Source organism: Pleurodeles waltl, chromosome 7 (assembly GCF_031143425.1).
Source record: "Pleurodeles waltl isolate 20211129_DDA chromosome 7, aPleWal1.hap1.20221129, whole genome shotgun sequence".
NCBI lineage: Eukaryota > Metazoa > Chordata > Amphibia > Caudata > Salamandridae > Pleurodeles > Pleurodeles waltl.
In genome coordinates, this window is record NC_090446.1 from 782742173 (window position 1) to 782762958 (window position 20786).

General features: G+C 45.0%; 1 protein-coding gene across 3 annotated transcripts in view; it reads right to left on the minus strand.

Moving 5' to 3' along the window:
* Positions 1 to 17966, minus strand: part of ANKHD1 (ankyrin repeat and KH domain containing 1) — an 896896-nt gene extending 878930 nt beyond the window's left edge. The window contains exon 1 of one of the 3 annotated variants that reach the window (XM_069199295.1): positions 17522 to 17963. In XM_069199295.1, the coding sequence (XP_069055396.1) occupies positions 17522 to 17917 (396 nt within the window). In that variant the 5' untranslated portion in view covers positions 17918 to 17963. Of the gene's footprint in view, positions 1 to 17521 lie in introns of all 3 variants that reach the window. The other 2 variants (XM_069199294.1, XM_069199296.1) reach the window with 2 other exon arrangements.
* Positions 17967 to 20786: the final 2820 nt, after the last annotated feature.

Sequence of the window (20786 nt, forward strand, 5' to 3'; positions counted from 1 at the left end):
GGCTCCACTCCACTCCAATCCAATCCAATCCGCCAGGCTCCACTCCAATCCAATCCAATCCGCCAGGCTCCACTCCACTCCAATCCAATCCGCCAGGCTCCACTCCACTCCAATCCAATCCGCCAGGCTCCACTCCACTCCAATCCAATCCGCCAGGCTCCACTCCACTCCAATCCAATCCGCCAGGCTCCACTCCACTCCAATCCAATCCGCCAGGCTCCACTCCACTCCAATCCAATCCAATCCGCCAGGCTCCACTCCACTCCAATCCAATCCGCCAGGCTCCACTCCACTCCAATCCAATCCGCCAGGCTCCACTCCACTCCAATCCAATCCGCCAGGCTCCACTCCACTCCAATCCAATCCGCCAGGCTCCACTCCACTCCAATCCAATCCGCCAGGCTCCACTCCACTCCAATCCAATCCGCCAGGCTCCACTCCACTCCAATCCAATCCGCCAGGCTCCACTCCACTCCAATCCAATCCGCCAGGCTCCACTCCACTCCAATCCAATCCGCCAGGCTCCACTCCACTCCACTCCACTCCAATCCAATCCAATCCAATCCGCCAGGCTCCACTCCACTCCACTCCAATCCAATCCGCCAGGCTCCACTCCACTCCACTCCAATCCAATCCAATCCGCCAGGCTCCACTCCACTCCACTCCACTCCACTCCAATCCAATCCGCCAGGCTCAACTCCACTCCAATCCAATCCAATCCACCAGGCTCCACTCCACTCCAATCCAATCCAATCCGCCAGGCTCCACTCCACTCCACTCCAATCCAATCCGCCAGGCTCCACTCCACTCCACTCCAATCCAATCCAATCCAATCCAATCCAATCCGCCAGGCTCCACTCCACTCCACTCCAATCCAATCCAATCCAATCCGCCAGGCTCCACTCCACTCCACTCCACTCCAATCCAATCCAATCCGCCAGGCTCCACTCCACTCCACTCCACTCCAATCCACTCCAATCCGCCAGGCTCCACTCCACTCCACTCCAATCCAATCCAATCCGCCAGGCTCCACTCCACTCCAATCCAATCCGCCAGGCTCCACTCCACTCCAATCCAATCCGCCAGGCTCCACTCCACTCCAATCCAATCCGCCAGGCTCCACTCCACTCCAATCCAATCCGCCAGGCTCCACTCCACTCCACTCCAATCCGCCAGGCTCCACTCCACTCCACTCCAATCCGCCAGGCTCCACTCCACTCCACTCCAATCCGCCAGGCTCCACTCCACTCCAATCCAATCCAATCCGCCAGGCTCCACTCCACTCCAATCCAATCCAATCCAATCCGCCAGGCTCCACTCCACTCCAATCCAATCCGCCAGGCTCCACTCCACTCCAATCCAATCCAATCCGCCAGGCTCCACTCCAATCCAATCCAATCCAATCCAATCCAATCCAATCCGCCAGGCTCCACTCCACTCCAATCCAATCCAATCCAATCCGCCAGGCTCCACTCCACTCCACTCCACTCCAATCCAATCCAATCCAATCCGCCAGGCTCCACTCCACTCCAATCCAATCCAATCCAATCCGCCAGGCTCCACTCCACTCCAATCCAATCCAATCCAATCCGCCAGGCTCCACTCCACTCCAATCCAATCCAATCCAATCCGCCAGGCTCCACTCCACTCCAATCCAATCCAATCCAATCCAATCCGCCAGGCTCCACTCCACTCCAATCCAATCCAATCCAATCCAATCCGCCAGGCTCCACTCCACTCCAATCCAATCCAATCCAATCCGCCAGGCTCCACTCCACTCCAATCCAATCCAATCCGCCAGGCTCCACTCCACTCCAATCCAATCCGCCAGGCTCCACTCCACTCCAATCCAATCCAATCCAATCCGCCAGGCTCCACTCCACTCCAATCCAATCCAATCCAATCCGCCAGGCTCCACTCCACTCCAATCCAATCCAATCCGCCAGGCTCCACTCCACTCCAATCCAATCCGCCAGGCTCCACTCCACTCCAATCCAATCCGCCAGGCTCCACTCCACTCCAATCCAATCCGCCAGGCTCCACTCCACTCCAATCCAATCCAATCCAATCCGCCAGGCTCCACTCCACTCCACTCCAATCCAATCCAATCCGCCAGGCTCCACTCCACTCCAATCCAATCCAATCCGCCAGGCTCCACTCCAATCCAATCCGCCAGGCTCCACTCCAATCCAATCCGCCAGGCTCCACTCCACTCCAATCCAATCCAATCCGCCAGGCTCCACTCCACTCCACTCCAATCCAATCCAATCCAATCCGCCAGGCTCCACTCCACTCCAATCCAATCCAATCCGCCAGGCTCCACTCCAATCCAATCCGCCAGGCTCCACTCCAATCCAATCCGCCAGGCTCCACTCCACTCCAATCCAATCCAATCCAATCCAATCCGCCAGGCTCCACTCCACTCCACTCCACTCCAATCCAATCCAATCCGCCAGGCTCCACTCCACTCCAATCCAATCCGCCAGGCTCCACTCCACTTCAATCCAATCCGCCAGGCTCCACTCCACTTCAATCCAATCCGCCAGGCTCCACTCCACTCCAATCCAATCCAATCCAATCCAATCCGCCAGGCTCCACTCCACTCCAATCCAATCCAATCCAATCCGCCAGGCTCCACTCCACTCCAATCCAATCCAATCCGCCAGGCTCCACTCCACTCCAATCCAATCCGCCAGGCTCCACTCCACTCCAATCCAATCCAATCCGCCAGGCTCCACTCCACTCCAATCCAATCCAATCCGCCAGGCTCCACTCCACTCCAATCCAATCCGCCAGGCTCCACTCCACTCCAATCCAATCCGCCAGGCTCCACTCCACTCCAATCCAATCCGCCAGGCTCCACTCCACTCCAATCCAATCCAATCCAATCCGCCAGGCTCCACTCCACTCCACTCCAATCCAATCCAATCCAATCCGCCAGGCTCCACTCCACTCCAATCCAATCCAATCCGCCAGGCTCCACTCCAATCCAATCCGCCAGGCTCCACTCCAATCCAATCCGCCAGGCTCCACTCCAATCCAATCCGCCAGGCTCCACTCCAATCCAATCCAATCCGCCAGGCTCCACTCCAATCCAATAGGCTCCACTCCAATCCAATCCACCACGCCACGCTCCACTCCGCCACGCTCCACTCCGCCACGCTCCAATCCACTCCACTCCAATCCGCCACGCTCCAATCCACTTCACTCCACTCCACTCCAATCCAATCCGCCACACTCCACTCCACTCCACTCCAATCCAATCCGCCCCGCCCCGATCCGCCCCACCACGCTCCGCTCCAATCCATCCCGCCAGGCTCCACCCCAATCCGCTCCACCCCGCTCCAATCTGCCCCGCTCCAATCCGCCCCGCCACGCTCCAATCCACTCCGCCCCGCTCCAATCCGCCCCGCCACGCTCCGCTCCAATCCACTCCGCCCCAATCCGCCCCACCACGCTCCACTCCAATCCGCCCCGCCAGGCTCCGCTTCAATCCACTCCAATCCAATCCAATCCACCCCGCCAGGCTCCGCTCCAATCTGCTCCGCTCCAATCCGCCACGCCATGCTCCAATCCACTCCACCCCGCCACGCTCCAATCCGCCACGCTATGCTCCAATCCACCCCGCCACGCTATGCTCCAATCCACCCCGCCACGCTATGCTCCAATCCACCCCGCTATGCTCCAATCCACCCCGCCACGCTCCAATCCACCCCGCCACGCTCCAATCCACCCCGCCACGCTCCAATCCACCCCGCCACGCTCCAATCCAATCCACCACGCTATGCTCCAATCCGCCCCGCCACGCTCCAATCCGCCCCGCCACGCTCCAATCGCCCCGCCACGCTCCAATCCGCCCCGCCACGCTCCAATCCGCCCCGCCCCAATCCGCCCCGCCCCGCTCCAATCCGCTCCGCCCCGCCCCAATCCAATCCGCTCCGCCCCGCCCCAATCCAATCCGCTCCGCCCCAATCCAATCCGCTCCGCCCCAATCCAATCCGCCCCAATCCAATCCGCTCCGCCCCAATCCAATCCGCTCCAATCCAATCCGCCCCGCCCCAATCCAATCCGCCCCGCCCCAATCCAATCCACTCCGCTCCGCCCCAATCCAATCCACTCCGCCCCGCCCCAATCCAATCCACTCCGCCCCGCCCCAATCCAATCCACTCCGCCCCGCCCCAATCCACTCCACTCCGCCCCGCCCCAATCCAATCCACTCTGCCCCACCCCAATCCAATCCACTCCGCCCCACCTGGCAGAGAGCTGCAGATAGGGCTCTGAGTAAGTGGATAGTTTGGAAAGAGACAGTTAGGTAATACTGATGGTGTACAGGAGCTGATGACCTATGTGAAACTATGAGCCTCCCACTTCTGGGTCACAGTCTACCAATTCACAGGGGAGTAACAGACATGTGTAGGGTGTAAGATAAAAATGTTAAAAAACCTGGAGGGATTGCAAGAATAACAAGCATTTGCAATGCAACGGGTCTCACATTTGTTCGCCGGACTTTTCTTGACACGCAAATTGAAAGAAAAAAAAAAAAGGGTGCACATTGTAAAACCCAGCCTGATCGCGCTAGGTGGAAAAAAAAAAAAAACATCAAGTAGTCTGGAATCCATGCTGAAAACATGGAGCCTCATATATTTTCAGTAGTTGCCCGATGCGCATGAGGAGGGCTAAACACTGGAAAAGGTATGACTTATGCATGCCTTTCACGAATGAAATCAAGCGGATTTTAAACGGCAAGCCCACAATCCAATGAAAATGACAGGCGTGACATGGGCGTGGTTAAAAGCCCAAAGAGAGTTTACAACTGGGACGGAGGGCTTGTGCACTCAACCCTAAAAACACACATGGCCTCTAGTACCTAATGCTATGACATATATAATCCAAAAGAAAAATAGCAAAGGGTAGGGAATTCATAACAAGAATTCACTGGTGGGTTGTAATGTGCCACACAATTATTGCTGGTCATTCAAAACAATGTTAGTGAAATAAATGAATAGAATCACAATAGCAGCTACTACCAATCTGGAAGGCCACATTTTATCTTTTTAAGCTACTGACCAGCCATATTGAAGAAATAAGTTAACAAATGTATTACAAGTTCTACCAATATGTGCAAATTGTAGAAAAGTTAATAAAATACCATACAAAACGTATTTATAGGTCAAAGAACACACGTTCCACCTACTAAACATATCCTATCTGTGAAAGGAATGTTTGTTGCAAGTCTTCCTCACTGCCTACATTCTGCAGAAAGGAATCCAATGCAATAATTATTTCTAGGAGTAGGTGATAAATTCAGCCCCGTTTTCGGAGATTAATTAAATACATTTAGGTGCTTCTCATGAGGTGACAGCGTAGTGAAAGTGATTATGGTGAAGTTAAAGTGCACCAGTGCTATTAACAATATATACAAAATGTGGCTAAAAGAATAAGTGGTCCTTAAAATGACCCTTTTAATTCACGTGTCCAGAAGCCACTAATCATTTATACAGTCAGTCCACATTTAATTAATGTTGACGTTTCTACCCATCATATACAAACCAATCAACAAAGTGTCATCATCAGGACAGGATATTATTGTAGGTAGCACCTAACAGCACAACTACCTCTGTTGTGTATCGATTTCCCAATCTGGCTTGTTTTACAGATATTCCCTGGCAAAAGTTAAACACAGGGAAAACGCTGGAGTTTCATCTACAGGTTTCAGTTTGCTTACCATACAAAATAAAATGGAAGGTTGCTTAGTCAGCCATACTTTTCAGAAAGCTTCATCTATTGGGAAGTATTATAAACTTCAATTTAAAAGAATGAATTCTTAATCCAGTCGGCCAGAGGTTGCCAATTCGCATCTTCGTTTGCCGAGCTGGGGTTTGGCTCAGACCGGCCAAATTCAGTCAACTGCAGTGTGGCAGAGTTTTTCCTCAGACGTGGACCACCAACAGTAATTAGGGAGTGAGAATTGGTGTCCACTGGTGCAATTTCTGGAATGGGGGTGGCATGGGGGGCAGAACTTGGCAAGATTTTCTCACCACAAATGGTCACAACTGATCTCAGTGAGAAAGCTGCCACTCGAGTAGAAAATCTATTTAGAGCGACACCAAAATCAACTCCAGGAGCAGCGCTCTCAGTGCCGTTCGCGCGGACTTTTCAGTGCTGAACGAGCTCCTGCCACTAGAAATCAGTGTGAGGAATGCAAAGTGCAGATTGCCGTCCAATTGCTGAACTCCACGGGGACCACCCAACCTTAATTATTTCTGTGTCTTCTGGCTCACAAGGCAACAAGGCCATCTTCAGTCTCAATGCTTCTTCACCAGTGTAATTGGGGAAAAAAATTATGTTTCTCTCTTGTGGGCCTCTTGTTGGACATCTCACAGTACCCAACAACTTCTGATTGCACCAGTCACTCTCCCTTGTACAGCTGTCTCTAACTCAACATTCAAAGCTGTATTAGCAGCAAACATTTTCCTCACCTCCAGGTCCCTATCAGCTCATTGTAAGCATGATTACCTTGGTTAAGCCAACGCTCACTAGATGCTTTTGGGTCGTTTTCCATATCTCTACAAAGTAACAGGGGAACGGTATCACACTTCCTCTCGGAGACAGTGTATGGTTTCAGAGGGGATCTCAATACTCCTCCAGCCATCTTATCCTCTGGTATGGTATACATCTATCATTCTCATTCTTGGGCACTGCTAGATAACATTTCACCGAACACCTACTGCTTAATCATCGGACACTAATTCAAGTGCTCATCCCAAGGACCTTTGAGGTGGGCAACCATTCTATACCAGCATAGGGGAGGAGGGGAGAGAATCTGAGCCAAGCACTCACACAGAACAATCCATTTTGATCAACTTTTCACTCTACCACACTTCTGTCATGGTTTATTTCAAAATCTGTTGCCAGTTGTCAATGGAGACCCCAGGTATAAAGTATCTAAAAATATTGCGTTTTAAAGAGTACACAGATGAATACAGATACAATTATTCACTCTATTTGATGACCAAGTACACAAATACTGCCATGAAATACAGCTTATCCTACATCACAAACTGATCAAATTAAAATAATTTTTCCAATACAGCAATTTGAATATCAGTATTTGTCAATTGAGAACCCACAGACGCCAATTTTCTTTAAAGTACCAAATATAAACAAAGCAAGCTTTCAACATCCAGGTCGTTGAAGAATTTTTTTTTTTTTTTTTTTTTTTTTTTAAGCACCTTGGGCTTAATTTACGAGCGTGGCAGTCTTCAGACCACTACACTCACAGTGGCTGTCAGACCGCTGCGGTTGTGATGTACCAACCGCCACATTACGAGGTTGGAGCCAGCCCCGCCAACCTACCATCCCATGGAGATCCCGATGGGGTGCCGGCCAGAATCTGCCAGGGCGGGGCTAAAGGGAGCGTCACCCTGCTGATTATAACCTGGTTCTCTGCCAGCCTTTTCATGGCAGTTTCACCACTATGAAAAGGCTGGCGGAGAACAGGTGTAGGGGGCCACAGGGGGATCCCTGCACTGCCCACGCCTGTTTCATGGGCAGTGCAGTGATCTCCCTACCCTGCACCCTCATAAAGCACACTGTCTGCTGTGTAGACAATGCTCTTTACGAGGGTGCTGATGCTCTCTTCGGGTGGTAGCCTTACTGGCTTCATTAAGAGCCAGTGGCAATGAAACAAGAACAACAACAAAATCTAGGGTTTAAAAAGGAAGCCCAAAGGTCAACTACATTTTGTATGGTTCAGACAATTAACCCTACAAGCACATCATGAGCACTTCTTAGGTGAGGACTTAAGAGCAGCAATCCAGACACATAAAACTAAAAACAGAGGACACTACAACCAGACTGAGTGGGAAACAAAAGAAAAGATATGTAAATACACAAAGACCTTAATTAGTACGAAGAAACTCAAAGGCTAATGAGGAGATTAACTTTAGGTTTATGAAAATAAACAAAGGTCAACAATGAAATTAAAGGAATTCTGCCAAAAAGAGTGGCATATTGTCATATGACAATCAACATTGAAAAAAACGTTGAGACTTTTAAAGTAAAGATATGTACAGAGGAAGCCTAGAAAGTTCAACTGAACTGATGGGGAAAATCTCTAAATAAGAACAGAATACGGCACAGACCTTGCAACATTGGCTTTGAATTACATAAATTAATTTTTTTGTTCTACTGTTAACACAGCTTGCACAGTGTAATCCGACCATTTAATATGGCAAGAAAGTTTTACAATTTTTAAGTATAATGGCCATACATTGATCATGGCGTACACATGAAATGCCCGTTTTATTCAGAAAGAAATCCATCATCTTTTCCTAGTCTTAAGGAGACCTATAAGTAAATCTAGGGTTAAAATGTGCCTTACCCAAAAAGTGGAAAACTGTGGACTTGGGAAGTCATGAATGGGAAATAAGAACCAGTTTTTCTCCGGGATACACCATCCAGCCTCCTATGTAACAATATGAAGCACCTCAAATAGACACTAGTAATTGATTCTGCAATTTTAACTTAATAGTACTGACACAATACACATTAAATAAAAATACAGACGTGTAACGTTAGTAATTTTTAAATGGAAAAACATAAATAAAATCACTTTAGCCTGCACATTTAAAACAGGAAGTGGGCACAATTTTCTCACCCGGAATAAGAAGAGACTAGCAACTATCCTGGAAGAAGTCAAACCGACACTAGGTTTAATTCCAAATTCTAAAATTGCGCCGACAGGTGACCTTAACAATAACGTATTCCAACAGGGCTAAAAGCTGCCCTGCGGAATAGTACAGACTAATACCTATCTGTCCTGTTTCTGATCTTTAAAGTCAAAAGATTCACCTGTCTGGGTAGACTGGTTAGTTCCACACTTATGGACCAGAGCCTTCATCATGTAAATGGTAGGCATACAAATGATCAACCTGCCAAACCAATGTTTAGAACAACAAGCAAAGTATCAGTCATTGATTCTCCGTTTTAGCACATTACAAACTTGGATATTTTACAGGATTTTAAAAATGATACCCAGACCAGAGAGTGCTCATAACCCACAACATATTATCGTAAGCATTGACACCATGGAATTTAAAGCAGGCAATGAGCTAGTTGAGGAAGATCTCACAGTGAGGAAATTAAAAAGAATAGTTTGGAACAACCATGCATTTAAATCAATTAAAAAGACAAGCTCTGGGTCCAACCATTAATTATTAGCCACTTGTCATATTAAAAACCCAACCCAAAAGATTTAGAAGCGATATTGATTCCTTCACCGTTATTCTTTCCACATTTTTTGACTTCTGAGGTACAGCTGCCTTAAACACCGAAAAGAAGAAATGCAAAAGCCCAATGGAGCTCAAAATAAAATTACAAAAGAAATGGCATAGAAAAGAACTAAAACAGCTCCTGAAGGCAGAAGGAAACTTGTGTTACCCACCCACCATAAACAAATGAAATTTATGCTAAGAACTGAAATTTGTAATATTAAAAAGAACAAGAACATAAATGGACCAAGTTGCATTACACCACACTCATGAAAAGACACTCAAGACTTTTGGTCCATTGACAGTAAGGGCGCTAAAACATTTAAAGTTGGGTGTGATTATCATGTAGCAAATTACAAATGGAAAGAGCATCTGATGGCACTATATGGGGCTGTGGAGGCAGACATGATGTTTAAGATGGGCATGGAGGACAGGTCACATCTTAAAACAAGCCATGCAACTGCATTAAAACCTGTAAAACGTTGTGCCTACCTGGTCCAAATGTGCTCCACATTACTCTAATGAAGCTCACCCAGATAGATGGGAAGTTATTTTGACTCACATGTTTAATACTGTCATGCAGATGGGCCTGCTATCGCCTTCATGGAAATGATCAATTAAGCATCCTATCTACAAAATAGGCCCAAAATATTCCCCTAGTAGTTAATACCTTATAGCCTTACTGGATGCAAACAGGAAACTATTTGCTGAACATCTATCACAGCTGCAAGCATCAGCAGCGCAATCAAACAGATTACTTTCCATCAGACAGGCTTTAGCCCCAAAGGTGTCATGGCAAATAATATCACTGCCTTAACAATGATGGGATAGAAAGCCTGTACCCAGAAAAAACACTTTGCTGGTTATACAGATGTTTTGTCAGTCTTTGATAGGGTGACTCTAACTGAATTTTTTGAGACGCTTCAGGAATGGAGTATTCCCCCTTGGACTTTGACAGCTGATAACACAACTTCTTCACAGTATTGGGTTAGAGTCAAGTTGTCTGAAAGAAACGGCCTACCTTGGAAAATCCCTACATATAATTCTCTGAAGCAGGGGTGTATTCTAGCCCCACTTCTTTTAAAAAAATGTACAAATATCAGATGTTGACGAATTATTAGAACATACATTAGATGATGTTCCAAAGTTAGTGGGGACAAAAAGTCCCCTTCTTAGACTATGCTGAAGATTTGGTCAATTTGGAGACTACTCTGACTAGCCTACACAGGAAACTGGACTGAATGCTGTTATACAATATGGAAAACATCCTTTGCATTAATAGCAATAAACCAAAAGGTAATGTCCTTAAGTCACAAGAGTTCTAAGTTTATCTGGAAGATAGGTAGCATTAAAATAGAAGGGTTCGGGAATACACTTACTTGGGTATTGCAACACATAAAAATTTAAATTGGAAACGTTGTGCCAAGAAATGAAGATGTAGCATTACTAGTACTACGGGAGAACGAAAAAGGTTTTCAACGGTTTAAGGGGGTGGATCAATAGGTCCTTTGTTGGACGTCATAAAAGCAAATATTATTTCTGGGTTTTTTTTGTTTTTTTTTTAATATGGCTCCTTAACTTGGACTTGTACAACCACCCAAAAGCTTGACTCAATCTTTTCGAATGGTATTTAAAAACGTATATGTCTAGAGCAGTCTACCCATTTCAGCTGTTTAAGAAAAGAACTAGGCTTCACTCACTTGCCTGCTTAGTTTGATATCAACCAAATAATTGTATTAATAGTCAAAAGCACTTAGGGTTAATCAAATCGGGGGGGGGGGGCATTAGCTTTTTCAGAAAAGTCACTTCCAAAGTTGCTGGTAGATTACAATCCCAGCCTCATGGCAACATTAATCAATCAGGTCGTACTGGTAGAGCGCAGCTTGTCACCCGCAAGGGTATCCATGCGCTTGCTGCAGGTTTTAGTCGAAGATCAAGGTCTTGAGCTCATTCCTGAAGTTGGTCAGCAACGGTGCGGTGCAGAGGTGGAGGGTGTTCCAGGCGAGATGACGGAAGGAGCGTCCTCTGAAGCAGCTGTGGTGTATGCCTGGGATCTGGGTGAGGTGTGCCAAGCGGAGGTTCCTGGGTGGTCGGTGGAACTGTAGGCAGGTTGTGGGCTTTGTAGGTGTGGGTCAGGAGATTAAATTGCATCTCTTCTGGACCGGGAGCCAGTGGAGGTTTTTCAGGTGCTGGGTGATATGGGTTCTCTTGGGCAGGTTGAGGATAAGTGTGGCAGCTGCATTCTGGATCGTCTGGAATCTTTGCATGAGCTTGGCAGTGGTGCCTGCATAGAGTGCATTGCCATAGCCCAGTCGGCTGGTGATTAGGACCCGCGTCACCGTTTTCCTGATGCTGAAGGGGAGCCACTTGACAATTTTGCGGAGCGTGTGAAAGCATGCTGAGGAGACGGCATCGACCTGACGTTCAATCGAGAGTTTGCTTTTGAGAATGATGCCACGGTTGTGGGTGTGGTTTTTCGGCCTGGGGATGGGTCAGAGTTCCAACAGCCGTCGTTCCAGAGGGTAATGTGTGTTTGCCGAAGTTCAGAACTTCAGTTTTGTCAGTGTTGAGCTTCAAGCAGTTTTCCTTCAACCAGGCTGCGACGTTCTTCATGCATTTCCGGGATGTTTGCCTTCATTGACGCGGAGTCAACAGAGAGAGAGAGAGGACGAGTGTCCTATGCGTAGGAGATGATGATGTGCGATCTGACAGTCTCCACAAGAGGTGTCATGTGGACATTAAAGAGGGCTTAAAAGGGAGTTAAAGCCTCAAGTATGCTCAGGGATACTGAGGTAGCAGCAATATATAAGCACAATAAGTACACCACACAGGTGGGAGTACCCCAAGTCACACCAGGGTAGAGACACCTATAGGTAATATGGGGTGGGGAAAGGGAACCCGGCCCCACAAGTCAGGAATGCACTTACACTGGTCCTCACCATAGTGAGATAGACTACCATTAAGGCCAGAGAAGTGTGCAGTAATCCCAGTGTGTTTTACTTGTGCTTGCATACTCTGATTTAACTTGCTTAGCATGTTGCAAATACATGAAGTGACTGCTTAAACGGCCAAAGATCAGCTCATGCTTGTTGATGAATGACACACTTGCTAGTTCTAAGGTTTGCAGTAAGCTTGCTATTTTTATCCAAAATCTCAGTTTCATTCTGAATGAAAACACAGAAACCAAGAGCATCCTTCATCATCTGCAAATTTAACAAGATAACACGGGAGCACTCTCAAACAATAATGGCAGAGATTAGCAATGGTACAGAAACTTAAGAGAACATAACCTGGTGGGAAATTAACATGTTTCTGGACTGTTTATTCCTTCAAGGACGTGTTAATCTTTGTCATTACTGTTTGAGTGTTCTCTGGTATTATTATAATGTAATCATAATCAGGCTACGATATATGTAACACTCATTAAGCAGCAGGGTGCTGGGCACTGTGTGCAGCACTCATTACATATTACGAGATATTTTAGAAGTCTCATATGGACTTACAGATCATATAGTACTGACAAAGGATGTGAGATTGATGTAAACAACAGCTACCTCTGGAATTATGTTTGTTATTATCATCTGCTGTTGCTTCGTGTTGTCCTCTACATTGCTTGTATTCCCCCCCAAATGTCCTGGCCATTTCTGATGTGTCTTCTAATCTGAACTGTGGCAACAGTATCCTGTTGTGACTCATGAAAATAGTTTCAAGTTTGTTTTATTTATTTCATGAATTTGAACTCCTGAGAGGTCCACATGTTAAACCAATTCCTAAAAGACATAAAACAACCTAAGAACATTCATATAAAAATTCCACAGAAGATTAAAAAACAAAACAAAAAAAAAACACAAATTTTATACAAGTACATTGCTCATACACAGTATCATAGTAGTGGGACTAAAAATTGATTAAATTATTCTAGTTATTCCAATTAGCCTCTAGGGTATAAGCATTAAATATTCTGAGGAGGAAAAAGCCATAGAGTACCTCAGACAGTACGACATGAAACCATACGGAGACTTCTCGTAGAGAACCCTCACATACCAGAACATTTTCTACAATAAAGCAGATCGTGAAACATAGACTTCCAAGACGGAATAATAGAAAAATTCAGGACGAACAACCTTTAACGCTAAATGCAAATTGAAAAACACCAGGAGATCTTATCAAAGTCCTCCAATCTTCCCTGCAAGGTACATTTTCAAACTTCGTATTTATCACCCATACAGGACACCCAGTAGAGGTTTAAAAAAGACTGAAGGAATTTAAAAATCCTAAAACAAAAGTTCATTGGGAGGATCAAAGAGGGCTTCCAAATCTCCTCCTACTGAGCAAATATTAAAATGCAGGTAAAGAGGTTTTAGCCTTTTTTTCCTGGCCGGGGCTAAAGCCGGACAAATAAATACAACATGTTTACAATTCTGCACACCCATTTGACATAGATCTCAGTTATTATCAGATCCATCCCGTTTGGAGGTAAGATCTCTAAGGGGCAATCTATCTAATCTCAGCAAAAGGTACAAGCACCTTATCCCATGGGGAAGATTTCAAGAGACAGGGCTGTGATTGTTTAAGAATTACTGATTTGGTTAACCTGGTCAGTCTCCTTTTATTACTGCAGAACTGTAAAATCAGAGGAGAAACTTTTCAATCAGGACGTTTCTTTTGAAAGAGATTTAAGAGTAGTGGGCAGGGAGGATTGAATCAAATCATGGTTTAGCTCAAGCAATTGTAAAGTTAGATTATAATTTTTTTTAAACATAGATTTGTTTCAATCTATTTAAGATTTCTAAAAAAGCTAGATTTCTTAAGGCAGCTGCCTTACTGTGGGCTTAACTAGAAGCTCTCCTAACCATAGCCACAAGGTCCAATATGAAAATGCGGGGATTTATGTGTAAAGGCTGCCGGGTGATCAGAACTAAAACGTCTATTTAGACTAATACAGCATAATTCTTGCAAGCCTTTCAATAGGATATATCCCCTTATATCAGTCCTTATTCTCGGGGGAAATAGAATCGGCAGAATATTTAAAGCAATTTCCCTCTTTAAGTCCCCAAAAGTGGAAAGGGATGAGTTGGAGATTTTACAATTTAAATCTCCCATTATTGGTAACTCATCTACACTTTCATGGGGATTAGAGCAGATTACTAATATTTAATTAGGCACAAACAATAAAACACTATCAAATTCCTTATCTGGGGGATATAAGCATTAACTATTAACAGGGAGGTTTTTCTACCGTTCTCTGAAATCAGATACACTCTCACAATCTGAAAAAGGTTTGAGGAGATGGACGAGCTAACATATTCCCATTTACGTTTATTATTCAATAACATGGCAATTCCTCCTTTTGCTCGCTCTCTCTTAGATGGCTGCGCCTTTATAATTAAAACCAGATACCCAGAATAGGTGAAGTCTGCTACTCTCCAGGTCTCCTGATTGCAGATTGCAACCACTTGAAGAGAACATATAAGGTCTAACTTCTCTGTAGTGTTCCATAAGCCTGCCGCATGTCAGGAGACCAAGGAGAAACTCTGGTTAGTAACAGGGATGTGATGAAATACCCTTCCCCCGGGTGCAGTTTAGAGTGCAATTTAAAGCTCCCACCAGCCAACTTCAATTTTCCTTTTTGGTGCCTGTGCAATACGGTGAGGCATCCTTCAAAATCTTTACCACTCTTTCACCACGAACAACGGAAATTGTAACTTTTTTCCTGGGAGGAGCAATATAAGCAGGGCTTTGATGTAGATTGGTACTGTTCGTGTGATGGATAATATGGGGCTGTATCTGGTTATGGGAAGCTTCCTTACCCCATATTAGTACCACGTCTATACCTCTGCGCTGTAACTGCTCATAATGGTCTAAATTTAAATTTAAAACAGTTTTAGAGAAGAACCAGGCTTTTGTCTTTACCATTCCTATACTATGCTCAAGGTAAACGCAGGAAATATCACAACTGTCAAACTAACTCAGCAATATCTGAGAGGCATGAAATTAAAGTAGAGCAATTTACTATCAGATTTGAATCAAATAAAGCGGAAAACTCCAAACATTCTGGAGTCTCTGTACTATCAAGAGATGGTTCCTCCATTATATATTCATCCACACATTTAAAGGGATTAGACATACAATTTACTGCCGCTATATTTGCATTTACACTGCAGGTGGAGATATCTCGTAATTTTAAAACGGGAAACAGACTCAGAGTCAGGATAGGGAGACTGTTGCACCTCTACAGGAGTTATGAAAATACTTGGTGAGCTGTTAAGGGTTCATAACCATGTGGCTGGGATCCTCTGCGTACTTCAATGCAGCAATCACATAACACCACATATGCCTTTACAACTCTCTGTAGCAAGCCAATCACAGAAAACTCAAAATTTAAGACGCTGTGTATTGCTCACATGTCAAGCCATGGCCACAAGACTGGATCTTCAACTTAAGTCTCCATATACCACAAACCATCAAGGCACCACAGAACAGGTGCTGCAAACTTGGAACTCAGCCACCTGTCTTAGTCGATGGATTTTGCAGCACAACTCCCTGCTCGAAGCCACAAGTCATATTCAGTGCTTGGTCTTCATTATTCAAGCTAGTCTCTCTAACACTGATAAAAATAAATGCTTAAACCAACATCCTACCATATGCCCAAGGCATGTAAATACAAATGTATGAGCTTCAAGTCGAAGGTTTTTACACCAAGACAGTCAACTGAGGCTTTGCCATCTAAAGAAATATAAAAAATAAAATAAATAAAAAAAACACACACACACACCATCATTACTCTCCAGCACCTTTTTTTGTTCTTGGAAAGGTCGTTTTAAACTCAGATTATGCTTAACATCTCCATCTGTGTTCTACCAAACCAACAACTCAACTGAAGGGCACACTTCACATCTGTAGAACTTCACAAACTCCCTTAAGTAAAAAAATAAACAAACTTCGCTGATTGATTAAATGTAGCTAGCAAAGACAGCTGATGCTGGCCACTAGTTCACTGTAATAATGAAGACTGCAGTGCGACACACAGCTTTCTGTGAGTCTTAATTTTTCAGGTCTGTGCAGTTCCTGTATCGTTTAAACCACTAAGGTACTGATTTACAATGCGCTGGTTGTTTGGGGCTAGGCCTTCATGTGCAGATTTTCAAAACCCAAATTGCATTCACAAGAATCAGTCTTGTGAGTCCTCTTCTGCTATAGGACACACAAGTCAGACCTAAATAACTCACACCACAATGCACGATGAGCACAACATTTCAGTCTGTTTTATGTGTGGGGAATAAATGTCTGCATCTTCACTTTACTTCCACCCCCCCTCCATTTTGGCAATTTGCACTCTAAAGCAGGGTTGTGGTAAAGGGACTTCTTTAGAAAAGAACATGATGAACAATTGAAAGAAGGCTGCTGTCCTGGAAGAATTCAGTAGGCAAAGATCACGCCTGTGTCAGAAACCAATGCCTGTAACGGTTTGGGGTGCTGGGGAAGGGGTCACAGCCGTGCATAATGTAACAGGAATAAGTACAATACCGTATGTCAAAGAGTGGTGCCAGGTGAAGTATATGCGGTGATTAGACATGTAGCCAATAAGGTTATAGAGACTGGGGTAAACCTGTGCACAGCTGCGGTCACTGCTATGTGGTGACAGTCAAGTGCCAGGTTAGAGGAGATAAAGCACCACGCACTGTCAGAGAGCAGTGTTCTGTCGCATGCGAGATCAACAGCCAAAGTACCTCTGGTTGTATCAGGTATGACAAGAGTAATTAAGGACTAGTAGACAGGAACACTGTTATGTCGTGGTATCGTGGTTACACGTAGTGCAAATGGCGAGGTCTGTACCCTGGGTTAAATTAGGCGTGTGGATGTAAGCAATATCGTGCAAAAGGTATAGAGCAGTAAATCGTTTATGGCTGCAATCATAACCAGGCGGATAACTCTGTTGAACCCTGTGTGGGGTCCTAGGGATAGCGGGCCCAGTGGAGAGTGATCAGTGATTTGGGGAAGGGTCACAACTGCAGCAAGTGACAGGTGTGAGGGCCACAACACAGTGTAGGTTGGCAGTAGGGGACGATCAGGCCTGTACTCAATATTGCTGAAATGGTCAGGGTTGTGTACTCAATGCTGCAAACTGGTCAATGCTGCCCTTGGAGTGAGGAGTGGGTGGTAACCAATGGAGAGGGCAGTGCTCGGTGTCGTGGGGCAGGCCCGAGAGAGAGACCGCCTCTGGCCCGGTTATATCAGGAGTTGCTCACCTCAGACACTTCTTCCTCGTCACTCCCAGAACCCCCACATCCTCCCGGGGACAGTACGGCAGCCGCCAGTTTGAAGTCCAGCCTGTCGTTCCCAGAGTCACTGAAGAGCCTGAGAGCAGGAGACCCTTGGGCGGGCACGGGAGAACGCGGGATTACGGAATCTATCTCATCTTCGAAGCCGTCGGGCAGCAGCTCGGACCCGGCTTGTGTCATGTCCGCCGCCGCTCCCGCGCTGCCAGAAGCCCTGAGTGCGGTGCAAGTCCGGGTAGAGCACCGTGGGAGCAGAGCAAACCTCCAGCAGGAACTGCCCTCACCTAGCCTGACGCACGCAAGCCCCACCCAGCAGCCACTTCCCTTTCCATGATTAGTGTGCGCAGAGATTTTCGATACGTCCATAGGCCAGGACAACTGCCACTCATAAAGACGTCCGGGACGTTCGTGTCATGCTGCGTTGACCTCTCACGCAGATCTAGTCTCCTCCCCTCTTCCTGAACTTCCAAGAGTTGAGTCTGCGTCACTCGTTAGCGTCCGTCCCTGTGCAGCGGGACTCGGGAAGTTGTACGGGACGACGGTCTCCGAAGAGGTCACACCTGTCTCCCGGAGGCCTTACTGACACTTGCCTACCACACAGCTACGCCGCAAGTTTTCTATCACCCATTCTTACACACACCCAATCCTGCATATCAGTCTGGCTTCAGGGTGCCTGTTGTACACACGCCCGTCTTGTATTTGTTTGCTCTATGTCACACAGTTGTCTGTTGCACAACTGAGTGTCGCATTCGTACTCCGTTCACGTAGACGGAGTGTATATTTACTAAGTCATGAGATGCTTGAGGTGGCAAGCCGGTAATTTCATAGGGTACACTGAGGTCCCAGGCTCGGCTGTAACTGCCAACATGTAAGTGATGCAACATTTACATTTTAGATATATTTTTAAAATGGCTTATTTGTATCACGCGTTTTTAATTGAGTTCATTATTTTACGTTATGTTACTGTCATTTATATCTTAACTACCAAACAGAAACATTTCAGTACTATTTCCACAGCGCATAATTACCGGAATTAACTGGGTGATGTGCATTGTTAAAATAGTCAATTGATATTTAAACCAACCTACAAAGAAAACTGAAGCACGCACGGCCCAGTAGCAGAAGAAGAAGGACTTTGTTCTACGCTACAACTCGTAGGTCCGGGATCTCCAACCTTTTTGTAGTGAGAGATACTTCTGATCAGGAAAAATCATCATGAGCTACTGAAGGCTAAACAATTCACGTATTGTTACCAGACACCGCCACGCCCAGCTTCATTGACTTTAATCCTAATATCCGTAGAGCCAGATACTGTCGCTTGAACAAAATATCTTCACTAGTGGCACTGACAGGGCTGCCATGTGTGTCAGTGAGAGTGTGGTATTTGGGAATCTTTGAACATCGGTGCGTATGAATTGGATATGTGTTTATGGGTAACGGAGGTACTGTCATATGTACTTATGGCACAGGACATAGCTTTCGCCATATGTGGCACCATTATAAGTATAATACAAAGATACAACCTTTTTTTAAATGTGAGGAATTTAAAGTGCAAAAATGTTCTTAATGTGGAACATTGTTCTGCACTTTACATTTCTCCCATTTAAACATGCTCCGATATAAACAATGACTGTAATTTTCAGTTATAAATGTGGCGCAGTGTTCTACTGGCCAATGGGTGCAAGAGGCCTGCAGTTTGTAAGTGCAACACATTGGAAAACAATTTGAGAAAATGAAATATTAACTTAATCACAAGGTAACTTTTCTCTTTATTTTTCTCCGACTTAAAAGATTTGAGAGACATCATTTTGTTTTCATCTCCAATCCTGAGTCGACAAGTATTTCTATTCAAGAGTTAAATACCTTAGTGCTTCAGTTGTTCACCTCTGTGCTATGGGTCATAAATCTTAGTCCAGCACTGCTCTTTATCAGGCCCTGCTATCTGCAGCCTGAAGATAATGATGTAAAATAAACACAGCCTTCCCTTAGCCTTAAAAGGCAAAACGTGACCCCATGTTTATTTAAAATGAACTTCTGTGAGCTACTCTGAAGGGTCTGGGAGCTACTGGTAGCTCGGATCGACTAGGTGGAGACACTTGTCGTAGGTGGTATCACATAATCCAGCCTGACCACAACAGACCACTAGATCTCTCAGAGTGAAGATACACACACATATAAATATTATATATATATATATATATATATATTAATTCAATGTTGTTTCCACTTCAAAGGAAAAGAGAATCCCTCGACGAAGAACAAACAGCCGTGACAGCAATAACGTTGTTTATTGACAAAAGATTCCTGACGCGTTTCGGAGCACCCACTCCTTGATCACAGGTTCAAAAGCCATACTCACTTGTGCATGTATTTATATTAACAACACAAAAGAAGGACTAACAACCATGCTTGTACCGATGTCAGCCATTTTAGAGTGGAGCAGATATAATACATTACTTCCATCTATACGTTGATATGTCTAGTCCAATGTATTAAATATACTTAACTTTATTATAATGTAGTCAAAAACAAATCCCTGCTACATCTAAAAGAAAACAATGAAGAAAATGAAAAAAATAAATAAATACACGTCAATCTATATACTTATATACCTTAACAAAACATCATAATAAACTAATTTTATTTTAGGATACCTAATCCTCTATATCATCCATAATAATAAATAAGTGTATATAATGTTATGTCTCGACACTAATAAAATAGTATGATACTCATCTCATACGTACAGTATACTGGTCAAGATATAATAGCTCCTTGCGTTTCTTGCTGCCCATCTCCTTACAACCTTAAACAAACAATCACATAGTGAATATTCAAACAATATATCAAAGATCAAAAATAGCATATACACAGTATAGTTCATTAACTCTAATCCCTCTTACAAATATATAAATAAATAACATCTCTACTACTGTACACTACACAGACTTCAGGTGAACAAAAAGTTCCTCATCTTGATTAAATCCACCAGGTGTATTAGTGGAATACTTAATTATAAACTTAGATTCCAGTTGTCTCAATTCCAGTTCCCTATTACCTTCTCTTATACCTGGTGGAATATTATCCAGTACACAGAATCTTAACAAATCTCTATTTTTCCCATGAACCTCAGCAAAGTGTCTTGCCATTGGGTAACTTTTATCAACATTCGTAATAGCTCTCATATGTTCCAGAACTCTTTTCTTTGCCCTATGTATCATACTGCCGATGTAAT